The 19,066-nt window shown below is 42.6% G+C and overlaps 3 protein-coding genes across 3 annotated transcripts; 2 read left to right on the top strand and 1 right to left on the bottom strand.

Moving 5' to 3' along the window:
* Window positions 1–823: 823 nt before the first annotated feature.
* On the top strand, window positions 824–1,252 carry LOC135652985 (uncharacterized). The gene has a single exon (XM_065174390.1). It carries the CDS (start codon window positions 824–826, stop codon window positions 1,250–1,252), a length of 429 nt encoding a protein of 142 aa, XP_065030462.1.
* Window positions 1,253–13,315: 12,063 nt separating this feature from the next.
* LOC135652986 (probable calcium-binding protein CML18) lies at window positions 13,316–13,834 on the top strand. Its single transcript, XM_065174391.1, has one exon. The coding sequence runs from the start codon at window positions 13,316–13,318 to the stop codon at window positions 13,832–13,834; it is 519 nt and encodes a 172-aa protein (XP_065030463.1).
* Window positions 13,835–15,596: 1,762 nt separating this feature from the next.
* LOC135586467 (probable leucine-rich repeat receptor-like protein kinase At1g68400) lies at window positions 15,597–18,100 on the bottom strand. Its single transcript, XM_065174028.1, has 2 exons — window positions 16,397–18,100; window positions 15,597–16,323 (listed from the first exon to the last, which is right to left on the bottom strand). Exons 1-2 carry the CDS (start codon window positions 17,796–17,798, stop codon window positions 15,671–15,673), a joined length of 2,055 nt encoding a protein of 684 aa, XP_065030100.1. The 5' UTR covers window positions 17,799–18,100; the 3' UTR covers window positions 15,597–15,670.
* Window positions 18,101–19,066: the final 966 nt, after the last annotated feature.

Consider the following 19,066-nt stretch of genomic DNA (forward strand, 5'->3'; position numbering starts at 1 on the left):
GTCATTGCTATCAACCTTCACAAAAAGAGAAAAAACAAACACAGGAAAAATGAGTACAGCATGCAGAAGTGATTTTTTTTCTGAAAAAAAGAAAAACAAAACATGCAATGGGTCGAAGAACAAGAAAATGCTGCGAACAAATCACAAAAAAAAACATGCAATGTGCTGAAGAATAAGCATCTGTAGAAAATGCTGCAAACAGATCACCAATCACCATAAATTCCTCAGCACTACTACTGGATAATTAGGTAGAAGAAAGTTCTCTTCTCAAGCCTCTAGTCTATGACACTCGATACGTTGTCAAAATAAAGGAATCAAATTGAAAGCCTTCCTGATCTCAATAATGGAATCGGAGAAAAACCAGACATCGGAACCAGGAACACATTACAGGAACATAAAGTTCAGGAAAGGACAAAACAAATCAAATCTAAGCCTCTTTACGACAACCATAAGTCATCACAGCCATATTTTATGCCCAGAATCCGACACAGTTGTAACAGTAGATTTGTAGCCTTAAATCCTGTGTTCTCCAGTGCCGTGATCTTTCCTTTTCCAAAAGCAAGGTGGAACACGATGATGACTTCGTCATGGCCACGTGAAGCAAGGCACAGTCTGCCCTTTTCCACTTCCTTTTCTTCTCTTTCAATTATGCTAGGCAAAAGGACACAGTCTTCCTTGTTCTCCTCCACAAAACACTCGCAGATCAGAGACTAAACCCACAGTGCAGCAGAGTTGGGTTTCAGTCCCGGTTGCGTTGTGTGTGTGTGTGTGTATGTGAGTGTGTGTGTGTGTGTGAGAGAGAGAGAGAGAGAGGGAGGGAGAGATGAGAATTCTGCAGAAGCTGAAGCTGCTGGTGGTACAGTGCGCTGCAGCCAGAAGCAGCACCGGTGGCGACGTCCGCTCCTTTAACATCCGGCAACGATGGAGGCCGGCGAAGAAGCTCTACGTCTTCACCAAGTTTCGTCGACTGCTCCGCCGAGGGGTTTGCTCCGAAGATGAGCAGCCGAGCTTGGAGGAGAGCAAGGGGATGATGAAACAGAAGCTACTGGATCTGTTTGCTTCCTCGCAGTCGGTGGAAGACGAAGGCGGCAGCAGCAACAGCAGCTGTGGCGACGACGGGCGGGCAGTGGAAGCGCTCACAGCCCGCCGTGGTGGCGGAGCTTGGAGGTTCAGGTCGGCGGCGGGTCTCCGGTGCCGGTTGCTGCGGAGGGCTTGGCGACCTGTGCTGGTTGCTATTCCGGAGAGTGACTGACATTACTACGTGTAGTCCATGCAAATGCCCTTTCCTCTGGATGTGTTGTTGATTCCATGCCGAAGCATTTAAGCTCAAGACGATCATAGAAAGGTCTTGTTCATGTAGCATCTTTGATCACCATGGATTAAGGCTGTGTACTGCTTGGTGACAGATCGAAGCATAAGACACCTGTGTGAACTCATTTTGGGTAACTAAGATTGCAACACGGCACAGTTAATCTTCCCCGAGCACACAATCCTGTAGAATGCAGTGCACTCTGACGAGAGCTCAGCCGGAGATCTCGACGAGCTTCACCTCCTCTTCGGCTACGGTCACGGTGAGAATTCCGTTCTCTATGGACGCCTTCGCCTGGTCCACCTTGGCGTTCTCCAGCAGTCGGAACCTACCGCTGCTTCGGTCGACGCGGTACCACCTGTCGTTCTTTTTCTCCTCTTCCTTGTCCCTGCTGCGCTCGCCGCTAATTTGGAGAACCCTGCCTTCCCCCTCCTCCTCCATTCCCGGTAGGTCGGCCACGATGATGGGAGCCCGGGGGGTCTCCTTCCGGTCGACGCGGGTGTTGGCGAAGAACAAGGGATCTCAGATGTCAAGGGAGAGAAGATCGAAGGCATTGCCGGGTCTCACGATCGACAGCCTCTCTCTGTCTCTCTCTGTCTCTCTCTCTCTCGTAATTTTCGATGGTCGGAGACGGCGGCTTCGAAGGATCAGCGAATTGGTTCCACTCAGCTTGGGGTTGCTTTCTGTTCTTGGGCAAAGGCGAGGTGCTGGTATCGCGTACTTTGTACCTTCTTATCGAATGAGCCTCGAAGTCTCGGACCCCGCTCTGGTTTCTTGCTCGGGTCTCCATAATGGGATAGGTGGCATCATCTGAATGGCTTCGAAAGGTGCTCGGTGTTGCTACCCTTGTTCTCCGACTAGTTTCCAGACGTTCCGTGGCCCAGACTTGCATACAACAATTTGGGCCGGACGCCCATATACTGTTCATCTCGAGTATTAGCCCAATTTGAGCATCCCTCCTTCCCCCCCGACGCGCGCGTTCTCTCTCTCTCTACACACAAAAAAAAAAAAAATATATATATATATATATATATATAATGGTCAACACAAGTTAGGTTAAACTACAAAAGTGACCTTTCCATTAATTTACTGTGATCCAACATAAAAAAGTTATATTTAAGAAAACCTTATGCATCTTCGATAGGATTATTATTTTTGATCGAAAATATTCAAGATTGGAGACCAAAATAATTTTGTAACCGATCAAAATTGAACTAAATCGTATTCGAGAGGATTTTTTGTGATACGAAGATTCTTTTGGATACATTTTGGACTAAAATGCTCACTAACAGAGTAGTGATTTTGTTTTTAGAAAACCATATAAGCGAATGACATTCATTAATCATCATTTCAAAAAGAAAGTTTTCATGACAAGGAGGTTATTTAGGTACATTTGGTGCAAAACGATACAAAAAAAAAAAAAAGACAGTTATACTTTAAAAAAAATTACAATTTATCGTTTAAAAAAATTATAATTACCTGTTTGTAACGTTTGAATCAAATTGAACTATACTAACCCAGTAATTTGAACCCAAAAAAAAAAAAGTACGTTTTGAAGATATTTTGATAAAAATACTATTAACTGTTGGATTTGTGATGGTTGTTTTTATAAGGTCTATAAGGTTGACATAATGGATTTATATATGAGACTTAATATTAAGTTTTGAATATTGATGATAAAATTAATTAATAAATATAAGAAACTAATATTATATCAAATGATATAAGAAATATTTTTACGTTGACTCGGGCCATTGAAGGGCAAATGTCATGTTGGAGAGTTAGGTATTATGTTAAAAAATTATCATATAAAAAATTATACGTCGAGCTGAAGGATTGATCGATGTATCAAAGATTGAATTTCATAATAGAATCATTATGTTAGAGGATCAGAAATTTAAGAAGATCGATATTCTAGATGACATTAGAAAAATTATTTATAAAAGTGGTCTAAGGACCTTTCCTCTCTTCCATTACTATTATAGTGATGATAGAAAGAATGTAGATTAAAAATTAACAATATTTTTCTAGTAATGTAACATCACACACATTCTTGTAATGACTTTGTTATATGAGACTATTCATTTATGGCCATGGTAAGCATTATGACAAATGCCTAGGAGCACAATGAATAATAATCAAATACATACGTGTGATCAATAATGTGTAATACTGTGGTAGAAGTTTGGATCAAACGAAAGGAATTCAAAAGAAAGGGGTTGGTACTTCCTTCTCATTCCATCTCGTCCAAGTTTAAGTATCTCAAGACACGTTACCTCCTACGTAATATAAGCACCGAACAACTTTTTCGAAAATTATTGGTGTTTTTAAACTTTATTTTGAAAAATATTTGAGTTTTATTGAGCTTGTTAGTGTTATTTTTATGGAAACTCAAAATTTCCAATATTTTTATTATTTCCTTATAAAAAGCGCTAAAATTTTTTATAGTTGTTTCATATTTCAATTAAAGAAAGTTTTAAGGCTTACCATTTTCGTGTTTTTTTTTTATTACCATTTGGCTTTTTCAATAGCAAGGACTCTACCTTTATTCTAAGCTAATGAAATATGTTCCCCCCCTCCCCCAAAAAAGAGATTTCTATTTCACTATTTTCTATCTAAGCTCATTTCTTCTGTACTCGTAAATCTGTAATAATTCACTTGTGATCTTATCCGTAGAGGGGAAACATTGATTACATTAAAATATACTTGCAATAAAGTTTGTGAAATTATTTCTTAGTACAGAAACTATGCACTTCTGATTTTTTTTTTTAACCTTCTTATTTTTTATTAAATATTTTTTTTATTTAATAGGATCAAAATAACCTTTTTCAAATTTTACCCTAACAAAAATCCATCAGTAACAAGAATCACCACTATCATAGCATCTCTCTTTCGGTTTATAGAATTTGATGCAAATCTTGCTCAAATTTCACAATTTCCTCATATTATGGTGGGTGGCCTCTTGATATAGGGCCCAATGTAATGATCTAATGGAGTAGATTGTCACATCCTTCAAAATTAGAAAAGGGATCTTTTTATGTTATGTATATAATTGGAAAAAAAAAAAGGCGAGGTAAAGTTTCTATAGTTCTAATAATTATTTTTTAGCATTATTTTTGTCAATTGCACGTGAACGTAATTCATTGTTTAGAAAATTATCGTTAATAATGATTGAGCTGGTACTTCTTTCTCATTCCACCTTCTTGATCTTAGGCCTCCTTACAACCCAAGTATATTTGACAAGACATATTCTATATTTAAATCAATAAAAAATTTAAGAATAAATTTTATTTGAATAATAAGCTAGTTGATGGATACCTAAAGTCCTCCTTCCATATGCCCCAAACTATGGTATCAATAGAGAATATTTTTTTTTCGATGTCATACTAATCGGCACACTTGGATGACACCGCACTTGGATGATACCACATTATCTATCACGACACTCGGATGATACCACATTATCTTATTAAAATTTCAATTGACTATCATTTCTAGCAATATCATGCGCACTATATTTTATTTCGAGAAAAAGATTTACATAACTCAAGATCTCGATACTCATCAATAATAACTAAGTAATACCTACATAGCACACATGGGATGTGGGGACACTCGAGAGTGTTAGGGCACAGTAACTTAAGAGATGTTGAATATAAGAGATGTACGAGAGCATCGAAATATACTGACTTGAAATTCTTACACAGGGAGTTGTTAAATCTCATATTTTGATGATGAAATCACTTGATATATGTTTATGATTTAATCTGCGTTTTGAGTGACGCAGGATGCTTCGATCAGGATGAGACAATTAAAGCAGGTAAAACATATTGTGCCGAAGGAACATGTCAAAAGATTGGACGTCAGGCCGGTGGATCGGTCGACGTATCGATAGAAGGCTTCGGGCCGTAGACTCGGGCATCGGGCCAAGAAGAGCGGGTATTGTACCAAGGATATCGGAGTCAACTGGCCGATTGGGTAATAGGTCGCAAGAGAGGACGATGCACCGAATAATCGAAGGAAGCGTCGAGAGACCAATGACATGTCGGACAACTTGGTTAATTACTTAGGATTAATTATCTGATCGAAGTTTTATTTTACATGTACATGATTAACTACGATGGAAGTAAGACATGCAGTAGGAGTTGCACCGAAGTCAAGACTATGATCACGTTGGGAGTTCGAGAGTTTGACGGAAGTCCGGACGGTCATCGGAGGTTCTGCGGGAACAAATCTGAGAAGTCCAGGAGCTTGCCAAAAGAAGCTCGTCGAAACTCGCCAAGTGGATCGTCGCAAGTCCAGGAGTTTGCCGGAAGTCCGCAAAAGCATCACCGAAGGTTCGTCGAATGTTCCCTGGAAGTTCGCCAGAAGCTCGCCGGAAGAAGCGATTGACGCACCAGAGCAAACTGTAGTAAATGTCTTAAGAAATGTCATAGTTAGCATGTAGATTAAGTTAGGAATGGGAGGTGATCCTATTAACTTAATATGGGGGCAATTGGGCCCTTAACAGACCCAAATTGGGTCGTTGACAGACCCAAATTGGGCCGAATGGATCAACCCATTCGGACCAGAATTCTTACCAAGCGGTGGCACCGCCCAGGAGATGGTCTCCTAGGAAAGCTGGGCGGTGGCACCGCTTGGGCTCAGTCTCCGAGCGAGACTGGGCGGTGCAACCGCCCCTGATAGGCAGTGGAACCACTTGAGCTCGGTCTCCGAGCTCTGCCAAGCGGTGCAACCGCCCCTGTTAGGCGGTGACACCGCCTAGAGGCTCAGTCTCCGAGCTGCCAGGCGGTTGTACCGCACCAATCAGGAGGTGGTACCGCTAGGACCCCGGAAATCCAGGAAAAGACATTTTTTAGCTCCAAATTCAAACTAGTTTGGGGCCTATATATACCCCACCCTTTCCTGCATGAAAGTTCACCGAAAGCTTGATCTTACTCTATGATTTTAGAGCTCAAAAGTGTTGTAAAGTCTAGAAGTTCTCCTTCCTCTTTTCTTCCAAGATTTAATCTTTCAAGAGAGGAGAGAAAAGTTTGTAAGGGTTGTCTCCTAAGCCCGTCAAAAGGAGTAAAACTGTAAAAGGGTGGTTGGCCTTCGCCTATTGAAGGAAGGCCTCTAGTGGACGTCGGTGACCTCGTCGGAGGAGGAAGTTGAAAGTGAATGTAGGTCACGTTTGACCGAACCACTCTAAAATTTGGTTTGCATTTCCTTTGTGCTATTTATTTTAACTGCAAACTGTTTTCCTTACTTTACTTCAAATACGTTTCCGTAAGCTTTCAAAGTTATCGTACGTAATTTTAATCGTTGAAAGTTTTAATCGTTGAAAGTTTTTCGCTGACTTGAATAGTCGAAGATATATAAAAGTATTTGATAGAAATAATAGAAGATAAGAACAATATAATATAAGAAGCTTTATTGAAGTAGATAAACTTTAGCTTGAATCTATTAACATGTTCCCTCTCCTATTTATACAGATTAGGAGGAAGGATTTCCCTCAACAGAATAAACAGAATAGAGAGATTTCCTCATATAATTGGGGAAATCTTATCCTCTATCAAGTTGGGGAAATCTTATCTTCTATCATGCCCCCGCAAGATGGTGCTCCTAACAAGGATACCAATCTTGGATCAGTGCAAAGAATGGTTTAAAGCAAGAGGCTTCATGAGTAAGATAAGTGTAGATCGCTGCTGCTGCTGCTGCGATTGCTGTTGCTATGATGGCACAGGCGTTCCCTTCATTCTCCTTAAGTCTGTCGAATGTTGACAGATTAGTGAAGACTACCGCGGTGAGGAAGATGAGGATTGACCACGGAGCCTCTTAGGAATGCAACGGCATTGGTCGCTGGCCGAAGGGTGAAGCTTCACTTTTCTCAGCGACGTTGGTCGCTTGCCGAAGGCAAGAGCGAAGCTTCGCTTTTCTCAACGACGTTGGTCGTGGTTGCGATTACGACGGCTGCGACGGTAGAGAAGAAATCTACAGCAATGTTGCAGTGATGCTACTACAGCAAAGGAGGAAACTGCAACAGAGGAGGAAGCTGTAGTAGAAGAGGAAAGTGTAGCAGAAGAAGAAGGAAAATAGCTACAACGACGAAGAAAGGTGGGGCAGTGCTGATGAGCAGCACTAGAGATGCCGTAGCGGAAGGGAACGGGCGGAAGGGAACGGACGTTGGCGCAGAGTGGCAACACCAATGATGAATTGGCAGCGAGAAGAGAGCTTGCTCTAGGCAAGTGGCTCTGATACCATGATAGAAATAATAGAAGATAAGAACAATATAATATAAGAAGCTTTATTGTAGAAATGAAATAGCTTTAGCTTAAATCTATTAACATGTTCCCTCTCCTATTTATACAGATTAGGAGGAAGGATTTCCCTCAACAGAATAAACAGAATAGAGAGATTTCCTCATATAATTGGGGAAATCTTATCCTCTATCAAGTTGGGGAAATCTTATCTTCTATCAGTATTGAGACACTTAAATTATATACATAGCGAGGAAGTGTTGAATATATAAGGACATCAATATTGCTTGGAGCGAAGGGTCGTGGCTGCCTTGGAGGTGTGGTAGACTTGGGACACCATCGCTAACTTGAAAAGGTGGCGAATGAAGACATCCTGAGCAACTCGGTGATGTGGACATTGCAACAATCTTGAATGTTGGTATACTTAGGACATCGTAGTCTACTTTTATGATATGGTGAGCTAAGATTTTAGAGTTGACTTAATGTTGTAGCGAACAAAACTATCACACCTATCTTAAAGATGCGACAAATGGAGATGTTTCAAATTACTTGATATTAGAGGCATCATAACTATCTTGAAGATGCAGTAGATGAAGATATCATGACCGACTTGATGTTGTAGCTAGCCTGAGAAGATTGTGACCATCCCGAATATTTGACAAACTTCACATTATCATGGCCATCTTGTGGCAGATTCAAATGTCATGGCCGCCATTGAGAGACAATGAACTTATGATGTCATGATTATCTCAAGGAGTCGATGGTCTTAGAACATTTACAAATATCTTGATTATGTTATGGACTTATGGATGAAGTCATGGGGAAAAATTGAGTCACGGACAATAGTTGAAGTCGTGACCATGAATGTTAAAAGAAGTCATAGACATGACAAACGAGGATCCTCACAGATTATATTGAAGAGAGAGAGAGAGAGAGAGAGAGAGAGAGAGAGAGAGAAGGCTTCCAAAAATTTAAAAAAAATCATAGAAATCAACCATCAAACAATATATAAAAAAAATAAACATAAGAGTTCAATAACTCCTACGTGCATCGATGAAAAAAATCAAATTCTTCCACATATAAGATCAATTATAAGATCCTTGAGTTATTTTCACTAAGCACAAATTTTTTTACATGTCCTCTCACATAAACCTCAAAGAATTTATATTATTTTCTCACCTTCGCTAGAAATCCTATACCTTTTTAGAGATCCTAGAGAGAAATCTAATATCGCTAAAAATATTTCTCATATCTTATTCTCCTTTGATTAAAACCAAGAGATTATGAGATATTTACATAAGAACTGATATGGATAAATCAAACTTCCACATATCCGGGCAACGATGTTTCTCCTACTACGTAGATCCTAGGATGATGGTGGCAGGCTATAACATTGGCAAGCAGCCAAACAATCGACGATGAGCTACAACAACAATGATCAGTGAGGCAGCAGTGGCAGTCGGCTATAGGCTATGAGCAGTGCTGGGGAAGGGTCGTTGTAGGCTTAAAGAATCGATCACCATGAAGCCATGACACATCCATTTGCGAGATGTTACAATGTTAAGGTGCAGCCACCATCATGGCATGATGCATTTGCCTCGAGGATGCTATCATCTTGAAGGTGCGACCACGCAACAATGGTCTTGAAGTTGTTGTGCTTACATGACTAGACCCTTGTCGAATGATTTGACCTTGAAGTTGTTGTGATTATATATGATTTCCATATAGTATTTTTGTTCGGCCCCTCCTAGTGCTGGTTTGTTAGGGTTAGAAATGGTCGTCAACCTACCATGACAAAGTTGACTTATCTTTAAAAATTGAATACCTATGGAGAATGACAATTGATAGTTCCTTCCCATCTGATCCTATAAAAGTACATAATGAATGTTCTTGATAAGCTTTATTTGATGCTTAAGTAAATAAGAAGATAAAAAATGAGTCTAGTTTGAAAAACTCAATGATTATGACATACCACAAGATGCCCTCTTTTTGGATGTCATGCTGAGTAGGAACACTTAGGTGGCACTACGTCATTGCCATATCGACTGGGCTCTTATGACCCATTAGGTAACAGTAAGTGTCGAGCCCTTATTGATTGTCTAATCGAATATTTAAGTTTCGATTCGTGTTGATTCTATTCCTATTTATCATCATCCTACGGACCATGAATTTTGTAAATTGTCAAACTATTCCCGGTGAAGTTATTGCTAATCACAATTTGATCTAACTGACCTTGCCGCCGTCGTCCACTCCCTCACGACATGATCGCTGAGATGGATGTTCGTCAAACTCTCCATGAGTCGGAAGCCATCGGCGGCGATGGTGGTGGCATAGAGATGTAACTCATGAATACATTTCGGGATGTGCAATTTGAACAACGATGGGCTGATCTCGGCGGAGGTGCGCCACCAGCCTGGAGGAGAAGTTCTCTGTCGTTGCGTTGGCTGCATGCACATGGATGATCAGGTCCGTCGGCTTCGAGGAGTTCGAGACGATGATGATTGGTGCTGGCTATATCGGAGCGGGAGGAAGCCTGTCGCAACAGAAGAACAGTCCGCTAAGATTAGAATCTCTACCTGATCACTACTTTTTTGAAGCATTATGTAATAATTTCTCAAAGAAAGTCGTTGGCATACTATTTTTCTTCTTATTATGCAGTATTAACTGTTTGATGATTTGCAAAACTATGGTTGCGCGACTCATAAAAAACGTTCCCTGTTGCTCTGTGTATGGTTATGAATTGTATGAAGCTTTTATTTGGGACTTCTTTCGTAAAAAATTGCTGGGGAAAACGTGAAAGGGTATTCCAATTCAATTAGAAATCTACTGAAGTATGTCTAATGTAAAAGTAATGGAAATAAAGTTAGGAAAGTAACTTTTAAATATGTTGTTGTTGATCCTCTCTTTTATGTAGGTTTGTTTTTAAAGAAACTTCGTTTATTCTAATGTTATTGGTTTTACCGATAGAAGATAAAACACGTGATAGCATGTGTATGAACGATACGAAAATAATGAGCAAAAAGATAATATCAATTGTGATGGCAAATGATGGCACCATCGGTGGTCGGGTGGTCGACAACAACAATAGTGATCGTCTTGTCGATATCAATTTGAACATCAACGACAAAGAGGAAAATGCAAAGCGGTGAGACATTTGTGTCGATGCTGGAGGAGGAAGAAAAGGGAGGTAAGGCATCTACATCGACATCGCATTGCTCTGCCTCCTCTTCCTCTACCAGAGCCACTCTACATCTGTATCAACATCGAAGGAGGAAGAGGAGGCAGGTGAGAACTACGTCATTGACGACGATGAGAGAGGAGGAGGAGGCTAGTGAGGAGATAAATGAGGTAGAGAGGATACGACCGATCGATATTGAAACCCTAGCCAAAATGATGATTCCCAATCTTAAGGCTAACCGCAATACGGTGATCCATCGTTTCTTCGTCGTCTCGCTCATAGTATCCATTGTTACCATCTTTTCGACACTCTCCCCCACCACAACGGTACTAAAGGTAAGCAGGAAGGAGGATGAGGGTTTGTTGTCTCTCCCGTCATTGGATCTGTACTCTTCTAGTCTCCATTTTATGCAGCGATCAGTCCTTGTCATCCAATCAGATCCCCTCTGGTTGCAGATGAAGTTGATCTAGAAGTAGGTCAATGACCATGCTGTTGTGGCCAGGGCATACATGTCGTTCGCACATCGACGAAAGCTCGAGAGCTTGAAGTAGGTGTGCATCTTTGTCGAGCTTGTTCACAACCTCTCCCTTCTTCTCGTTGCCCACTATCCCTTCCTCGAAATTGTCATACCACTAGACGAAACGACCATCCTAGGATTAAAGTATGGCATCGAGGTAGATACAAAGCGACATCAAAGGAGGAAGATAAGGCAAAGTAGTGCAACGCCGATGCAGATGCCTCATCTCCCTCCACCTCCTCCGATGCTAATACAGATGCCTCACTACTTTACCTCTTTTCTTTGTCATCGATATTCAGATCGATATCGATAAGGCTAATCACCGTGTCATTAATCACCACCACAACAGCCACTCATGGTGCCACCATCCCCTACCATTATTGGAATTATTTTTTTGCCTTTCATTTTTTGTGTCATTTATGCATGTACTATCATGTGCTATATCTTCTATTGATAAAACCGACGATATTAGGATAAATGAGGTTAAATATTTCACTTTTATAACTATAGATATCTCAATGTAAAATTTTGAAATATAAAGATCGAGACACTAACTACAAATGGATAATATATAATTAGGTCATATTATTTAAATCTAAATCTTGTCGGTGGACGACTAAAGTAGAACTCTCGAAAATAATAATATTAAAAACAGAATGACAATCATTCATATAGAAAGTAAAACTACGGTACTTTCCGCTTAAGCTTAAAATTAATAGTAATTAAGAAATCATTTAAGATTGTTGCCTCAGACTTTCTTTAATAGAGAGGATATACAGTGATTTAAATATTTAGTTAAGGAAATATATAAAGAAAGTTACGAGTTATGAAAATTAATGATCATAATAGAAGGTTAAATGGATAACAATAAATCGTTTGGTTGGCTAAATAATACAAGAGTGAACGCTAATGCAAATATAAAGTAGGGACAAAACTCTCAATCCGTCATTGTGATAATGACCATTGCAAGAAAAAACGATAAAATGCAATTTTCAGACATCTATGGCAAGGGCTCCGTGATATAGTGAGTGATACGATAAAGCTCATATGGTAACTATTATACTATGTATGATATCAATTTTGTGTATGATTGAAAGAAGGTAGCTTCACATTGCATAGTTCATATGGTAACTATTATACTAAGTATAAATATGTTAATGCACTTTAGCCTCCTATATAATATAAGCACCGAGTAACTATTTTCAATAATTTTTTTATGTTTTAAATTTTATTTTAAACTTTTTTTAGTTTTGTTGAATTATTAGTATTATTTTTATGGAAACTAAGAAAATTTATTATTATTGTTATGGTTGTTGTTGTTGTTGTTATTATAATTATTAAGGTGAATTCTCGAAAAAAAAGTTTCTTTAAAAAAATAACACAATCATCATCATCATTATTATTATCATCATCATCATCATCTTCTTCTTCTTCTTCTTCTTCTTCTTCTTCTTCTTAAGAACATATAAAAATTTAATAGTTGCATCACATTTCAATTAAATAAAATTTTAAGGCTTACCATTTTTCCTTTAAAAAAAAAAAACCTCTGGCCTTTAATAGTAAGGACTGTATTTATGGAATGCTTGATTCCAAGCCAATTAACAAATTTATATCCCTAAAACTTTTCTACTTTCACTATTTTCCTATCCCACTGAACCTGTACTGGTCCACCGGCAAATAATTCATTGCATTCTTGTAGAATCACCCTATGCTTGCTATTTACTGTTCATTCCCATGGTATCATCATGTACGCAACTGTAATATATATATATATATATATATATATATATATAAGGTTATGAAAGGAATATTCCGATGGTATAATTGATTCTGTATATTTTACTTCTTTCCTCAAAGATTTCAAGCAAAAATATACGGTACATTTAATTAATTTATTTTCCTATATATATAATATAATATAATATAATATAATATAATATAATATATATAGTAGTAAATATTATCAAATTCCATGAATATGGACGCAATGTGACAGCGACTCCCTCATGATCTTCTTTCCTCCTCTTGAAACGAAGCCTACGACACGCTCGCTACATTTCTCTCTCACTCTAATGGCGAAACCACAGAAGCCGTCATCCTCTCGTTCGCACTCGCGGTCGTCCTCCTTCAGCTTCCTCCGGATGGAAGAGCTGGAGAAAATCTTCGCTCGCTTCGATGTAGATGGCGATGGCAGGATCTCCACCGCCGACCTGTCCGGCTTCATCCGTGCCCTCGGATCAGACGCCTCACCCGACGAGATCCGCGACATGATCGCCGAGATGGATGCCGACCGCGATGGCTTCGTCGATCTCCAAGAGTTCGCTGCAGTCTGCCATGGCGGGGGCGGTGGTGTCACAGAGGAGGAGCTCAAGGATGCGTTCTCGGTGTACGATCTGAACAACGATGGGCGGATCACGGTGAAGGAGCTCCACCAGGTGTTGAACGGCTTAGGGGAGAAGTGCACCATGAAGGAGTGCATACAGATGATCGGAGCCGTCGACTCGGACGGCGATGGATGCGTCAGCTTCGAGGAGTTCAAAATGATGATGACCGGCAGTGCTCAGACAACGCGACTGCAAGCCAAGAAATAAGGGTACAACAAATGTGATTAATTTTCACGAATGTTTTCGATGTTTATTATGATAAATTATTAGCTAGCTTTTTTAATCTATCTATCTATCTATCTATCTATCTATCTATCGTCTCCAATATTCCTCTCTCTCTCTCTCTCTCTCTCTCTATCTATCTATCTATTCCACGAAACTTGATATTATCACCACACTTTATATTATAATATATATAAATAGCCCTTGATGGATACAAATGCCTTGTAAGAAATAAATATTAAAAATAAATATCAATAAATATAATATGCTGGTCAAATATCATATATATAATCAGTCACAATGTTGTGGCTCAAAAGGGTCTCGACTCGAAGATATAACCAATGACTGCAATCTCAATCAAAGTGTTAAAAAAGAATTCATCGTAATCTAAAATAGTTTTCGAGGAATATCTCCAAAGGAGGGCCCAACTTGACACCCCTAATGCCATTTAGATATGATAGAAAAGTGAGTTTTCCAATTAATTAATGAGATCATTTGACAGTCACCATACAGGAATGATGGTTGTAGAAAAATATAATAATTACTATACTTCCAAATTAGCTAAAGAGACTAACAATAACATCTCTAACCAAAACTTTGTTTGGTCAAGATTCCAATACGTGGAAATGAAAGAAGATACGAGGAGAGTACGAGAAAAGAGTACAAACATGACATAGAGATTGATAGAAGATTGATTTATTAAACAAGTCTAAAAAGAAAAAAGAACAATGGATAGAGAAATTAAAAACAAAAAAAAAACTCAAAACGAAAATCAAAGAAAAAAAAAAAGAGAATAAAGTTTTGTTTATAATTTACCAAGTACTTGATGATATAATAATCATCAAAAGATGTTTTAGAAACACTTCAATGCTTCCATTCTAAATTTGAAACAAATTCCTCCTCTGTTTCGATCATTTCACGAGGAAAGTCGATGAAGCACATAATTGTTGATCATTTCACGAGGAAAGTCGATGAAGCACATAATTGTTGAATGGATCAACAACATGAGATCTGAGCTCTCTCTATAAGGGCTGATGAGTTTCAACGGATGTAACAATATAAGATCGAAGGATGTCGTTGAATGATGAGATCTGTGATGATCGTCGAAGAACGTCCATCAACCGTGAAGAAACGATCGAGTCAGCACAAGTATACAGGAGACGTGTGCTGACGCGAATCCCCTTCTTACGTCATGTCCCCACGAGAGGATAAGGAGAGACCGCCAAAACCGCTACAGAAGCCATGACGAGTAGTATCGTTATTGCTTGCAGCTCATGTTTCAACCGCTGCTAATCTTCGATCCACCATCATACCGTTTCGCCGTGGAGACCGTTTTCTTGTCCCTTCCTCTTGTCGGTACCATCTGCTCTCCGCTCTCTCTCCGCTCTCCCTCCGTTCTCGATCTCACGTAACCTGCACAATTAGCTCAATGCTTTGGACTTACCAAAGACGCGTGGTAAAGGTCCTGCAACTTCCAGACACGTGTTGGTGATGGAGCGCAGCAGGTCAGTCACGCTACGCGCTGACAAGCCTGACACACTTCCCATAGACATCACTCTGCTGCCGCTGCTGCGGCATTCACTGCTTTCTCTTTCTTTGCTGTGACCATGATGGAGACCACTCCAGAGGCTATGAGACAACTCCATCGGAAAATGATACGGCTTCCTCGGCATCCAAAGATGTTCCACTGCATCCATCAAATCGCATGGAGAGGATGATGACAACGTCCGTTGAGTCGGACACAACATTTGGAATCCAGGTTTTCATTTTATATATGTACCCACGATCATCTATTATTTATTACTCATCATCCGACGGCTATTAGGCCGCGTCGGATCCAGAAGCCGAGTCCGAGACCGAGTCGAACGAGTCATGAGAGGACGAGACGTCTCCGCCGCCCCCGCCGCCGCCACGGATGTCCTCGATCATCTTCAACACGTTGCTCATCTTTGGTCGCTGGTCAGGGACGATCGCGCTGCAGCTCATGGCGATCTGGAGCATTGCCACCATATCCTCCTCGATCCCCTTGTACCGCATCAGCTCCAGGTCGAACACCTCCGCCGTCCACTCTTCGCGCACCACCGACTGCACCCACCGCGGTAGGTCGACCGCCGACGCCCCGCCGTTCGCAGCCGGCTTCCCTGTCAGCAGCTCCAGCAGCACCACCCCGAAGGCGTACACGTCCGCCCGCTGCGACGCCCATGGTCGTCGCCCGTCGACAGGTGCCTCGGGTGACCGGTAACAGTTGGCCCTCCCGGCCGCCGCGGCGCCCGTTCCCAGGAGGGCCAGCCCGGCGTCGGCGAGCAGTGCATTGCCCTCCTTGTCGAGAAGGATGTTGGTGGACTTGATGTTGCCGTGCGTCAGCTTCGGCGAGCGGCTCGCCTGGTGGATGAACGCCAATCCCCTCGCCGCCCCAGACGCGATCCGCATTCTCGTCGTCCAGTCCAGTGGCGTCCTCCCCGGCCCTCGGTTCCCTAAAAAGAACGATCTTTTAACGCATCGTCGAAGAAAACCAGATTTTTAAGACGACGCACGGAGGTTACAGACCATGGAGGAGGAAGAAGAGGCTGCCATTGGGCATGTAGTCGTATACGAGAAGCTTCTCGTCGCGGGCGTAGTAGTATGCTTTGAGTGAGACAAGGTTGGGGTGCCGCAAGCGCCCGAGTGTCTCCATCTGGCTCTCGAACTCGCGCTTGCCCCCGAGGTGGACCTCGCGGAGGCGATTGACGGCGACCACGGTGCCGTCATCGAGCACCGCCCTGTAGGCCGTCCCATAACCGCCCTTCCCCAGCATCTCCGCCGAGGCCCGGAGGAGGTCCTCCAGTTCGAACCGCTTCGTTCCTTCGAAGAACACCATCTTTCCCCTCTCGAATCCGCCCCCGGTGGTGGCGCCCGCTGCGCTGCCCTGGACGGCGTAGGGACCGGAGGAATAGACTATCTTTTCCCCCTCGTGGAGGCGGGATGGGCTCCTTCCGGCGAACTTGCGCCAGAAGCAGCAGAAGAGGAGGCCGGAGACGAGGACGAGCACGGCCGAGTCGCCTACGACGATGGTCGCCACGGCCACCCTGTTCATACCTCCGCGACCAGCGTCGGCGGCGGCATGGTGAGGAGGAGCGACCTCGGGCTTGGCGGACGGGGAGGAGGCTACGACCGTGGCGGCTGAGGGGACGGGGGTCGCTGCGCTCGCCGAGGGGCGGCTGGGATTGCTGACCACGTCGCGGCAGGTGGAAAGGGGCCCTCCACAGAGGGCTGGGTTCCCGGCGAATGCGGCGGCGGGGAAGGCAGCGAGCGACGGCGGCACGGCTCCGGAGAGCAGATTCGACGACAGGTTGAGGTCTTGGAGGCGGGGTAGCACGAGGCCGGAGATGGGACCGGACAGCCGGTTTGAGTCGAGCCGGAGGGTGAGCAGGCGGGACAACCGGTTCAGCGAGGCCGGTACCGAGCCGGTGAGGTTGTTGGAGCCGAGGTCGAGTCGGTAGAGGCGAGTGAGCGAGGCGACGGACGGGGGAATGGGTCCGGAGAGCTCGTTGTGGGCGAGGAAAAGAAGCTTGAGGGCGGAGAGCGGCGAGAGGTCGGGGATGGGCCCAGAGAGGCGGTTCGACTTAAGGCTGAGAACCCGGAGCTGGTCGAGACGGGTGAGGGCCGGGAGGCCGGCAGGGCCGGGGAGGTCGAGGTCTTCAAGGACAAGCCGAGTGATCCGGCCCCTGGCACAGGTGACCCCGTGCCAGGACACGCACGGCGAGGGGTCGGACCGGTTCCAACTCGCCAGCCTCCCGCCCGAGTCGCACGCGGCCTTGAACTCCAGCAGAGCACTGAGGTCCCCTTCCAAAGCAGCAGTAGTAGAAGAAGACACCACCGAAGAAAAGTTACAGTACACAAGCAGTAGCAATAGCAGCAGCAGAGTGGCTGGAGTTAAACGCGGGGTAGAACGCAGCCCATTCTCCTCCATTTCCTTCGTCTTAGAGGAGGACGGGGAAGGGGAAGGGGAAGGGGAAGACTGAGGAAGACAGAGAGCTGAGAAAAGCCAAGGTTTTAGTTAATACAGGCAATGCTTCTTTTGTGCCGAGGACTGGGGAGTGTCTCTCTAAGCTTTCACGTCACTTTTTTGCGTTTCCTTTGTTTTGAACGGGTGAAATGAGGAAAGGGGACCTACGCTACTTTGGGAGGTGTGCTTTTGTAGTCATAGAGTGAAGCCGTTGCCTCGGTCATGTTTATTTACTTCCTCCTCCATATAACTTTATGGTCAAAAGAATCGTGGATAATGAAAGAAATGGGATTAAAGAAATGGAAGAGGGATAGGGATTTGTTCCTCCCAACATTATCGCAACAGTAGTGCCAAGAGAGAGGCTCGCTCGCTCTCTCTCTCTCTCTCTCTCTCTCTCTGCGCAGCTGGCTTTGAGCCTTGTGCTCCTCCTAAGATCTGTTGACTTGCAAGTTGAAGAGTATTAATCTACTGGATCAGTGATTTTGATGTATTGCTGCACGTGACAGGGCAATCCATTTCCCTAAAGAAACAACAACCAAGGCCATCAAATTGTTCCCGTTGCAGCAAAGGAACAGGTGAAAAGTATGCAAGTTGGTGTACTCGAAAGAAACAGTAGTTGACTCTTTAGGATTCTACCAAAAAGTCAATGCATACATATGCTGATAATTTCACAATTTACTTTTGTCAAGATCTAAGAGAACAGCAATGCTTTTAGAGAGAGCAACTTGAGTTCCCACCCTGGTCTCTTAACATAGAGATAATTCCTTGCCTAATGTAGAACTACTTACGAGGCCGCCTGCGCCTCCTGATGGTGGTCAATTATCTTCAGATCATCCTCCTGTTGGTGGTGCCAAATATTTAACCCAATTAATTCTTTAGGTTGGAATTTACCCAAAGAAGATTACCCAACATTAAAATTTATTTGATAATTATTCTTGTTCATGTGGAACCCATATGAACAAATTCATCATATATCCAAATCCAATTACCAAACGTATTGCATTCCAAGTAAAACATCCCTGCTGCAAGTGGCTTGCAGACAATCAAATTATTTTCCAGCAAAATGATAGCAATCGACTTATCCCTCAAAATGAATTGATAGAGTCTAATCAATTTCCCAGGACGCTACTTGACTGACACCCAATCAACATTGGCACGGTCGCAAACTGGTTGATTAGGAGACTTTAGGGCATAAAGCCATGACAAGCATTATAAATGTGTAGGCATTGCAC

Source organism: Musa acuminata, chromosome BXJ3-11, assembly GCF_036884655.1.
Source record: "Musa acuminata AAA Group cultivar baxijiao chromosome BXJ3-11, Cavendish_Baxijiao_AAA, whole genome shotgun sequence".
NCBI lineage: Eukaryota > Viridiplantae > Streptophyta > Magnoliopsida > Zingiberales > Musaceae > Musa > Musa acuminata.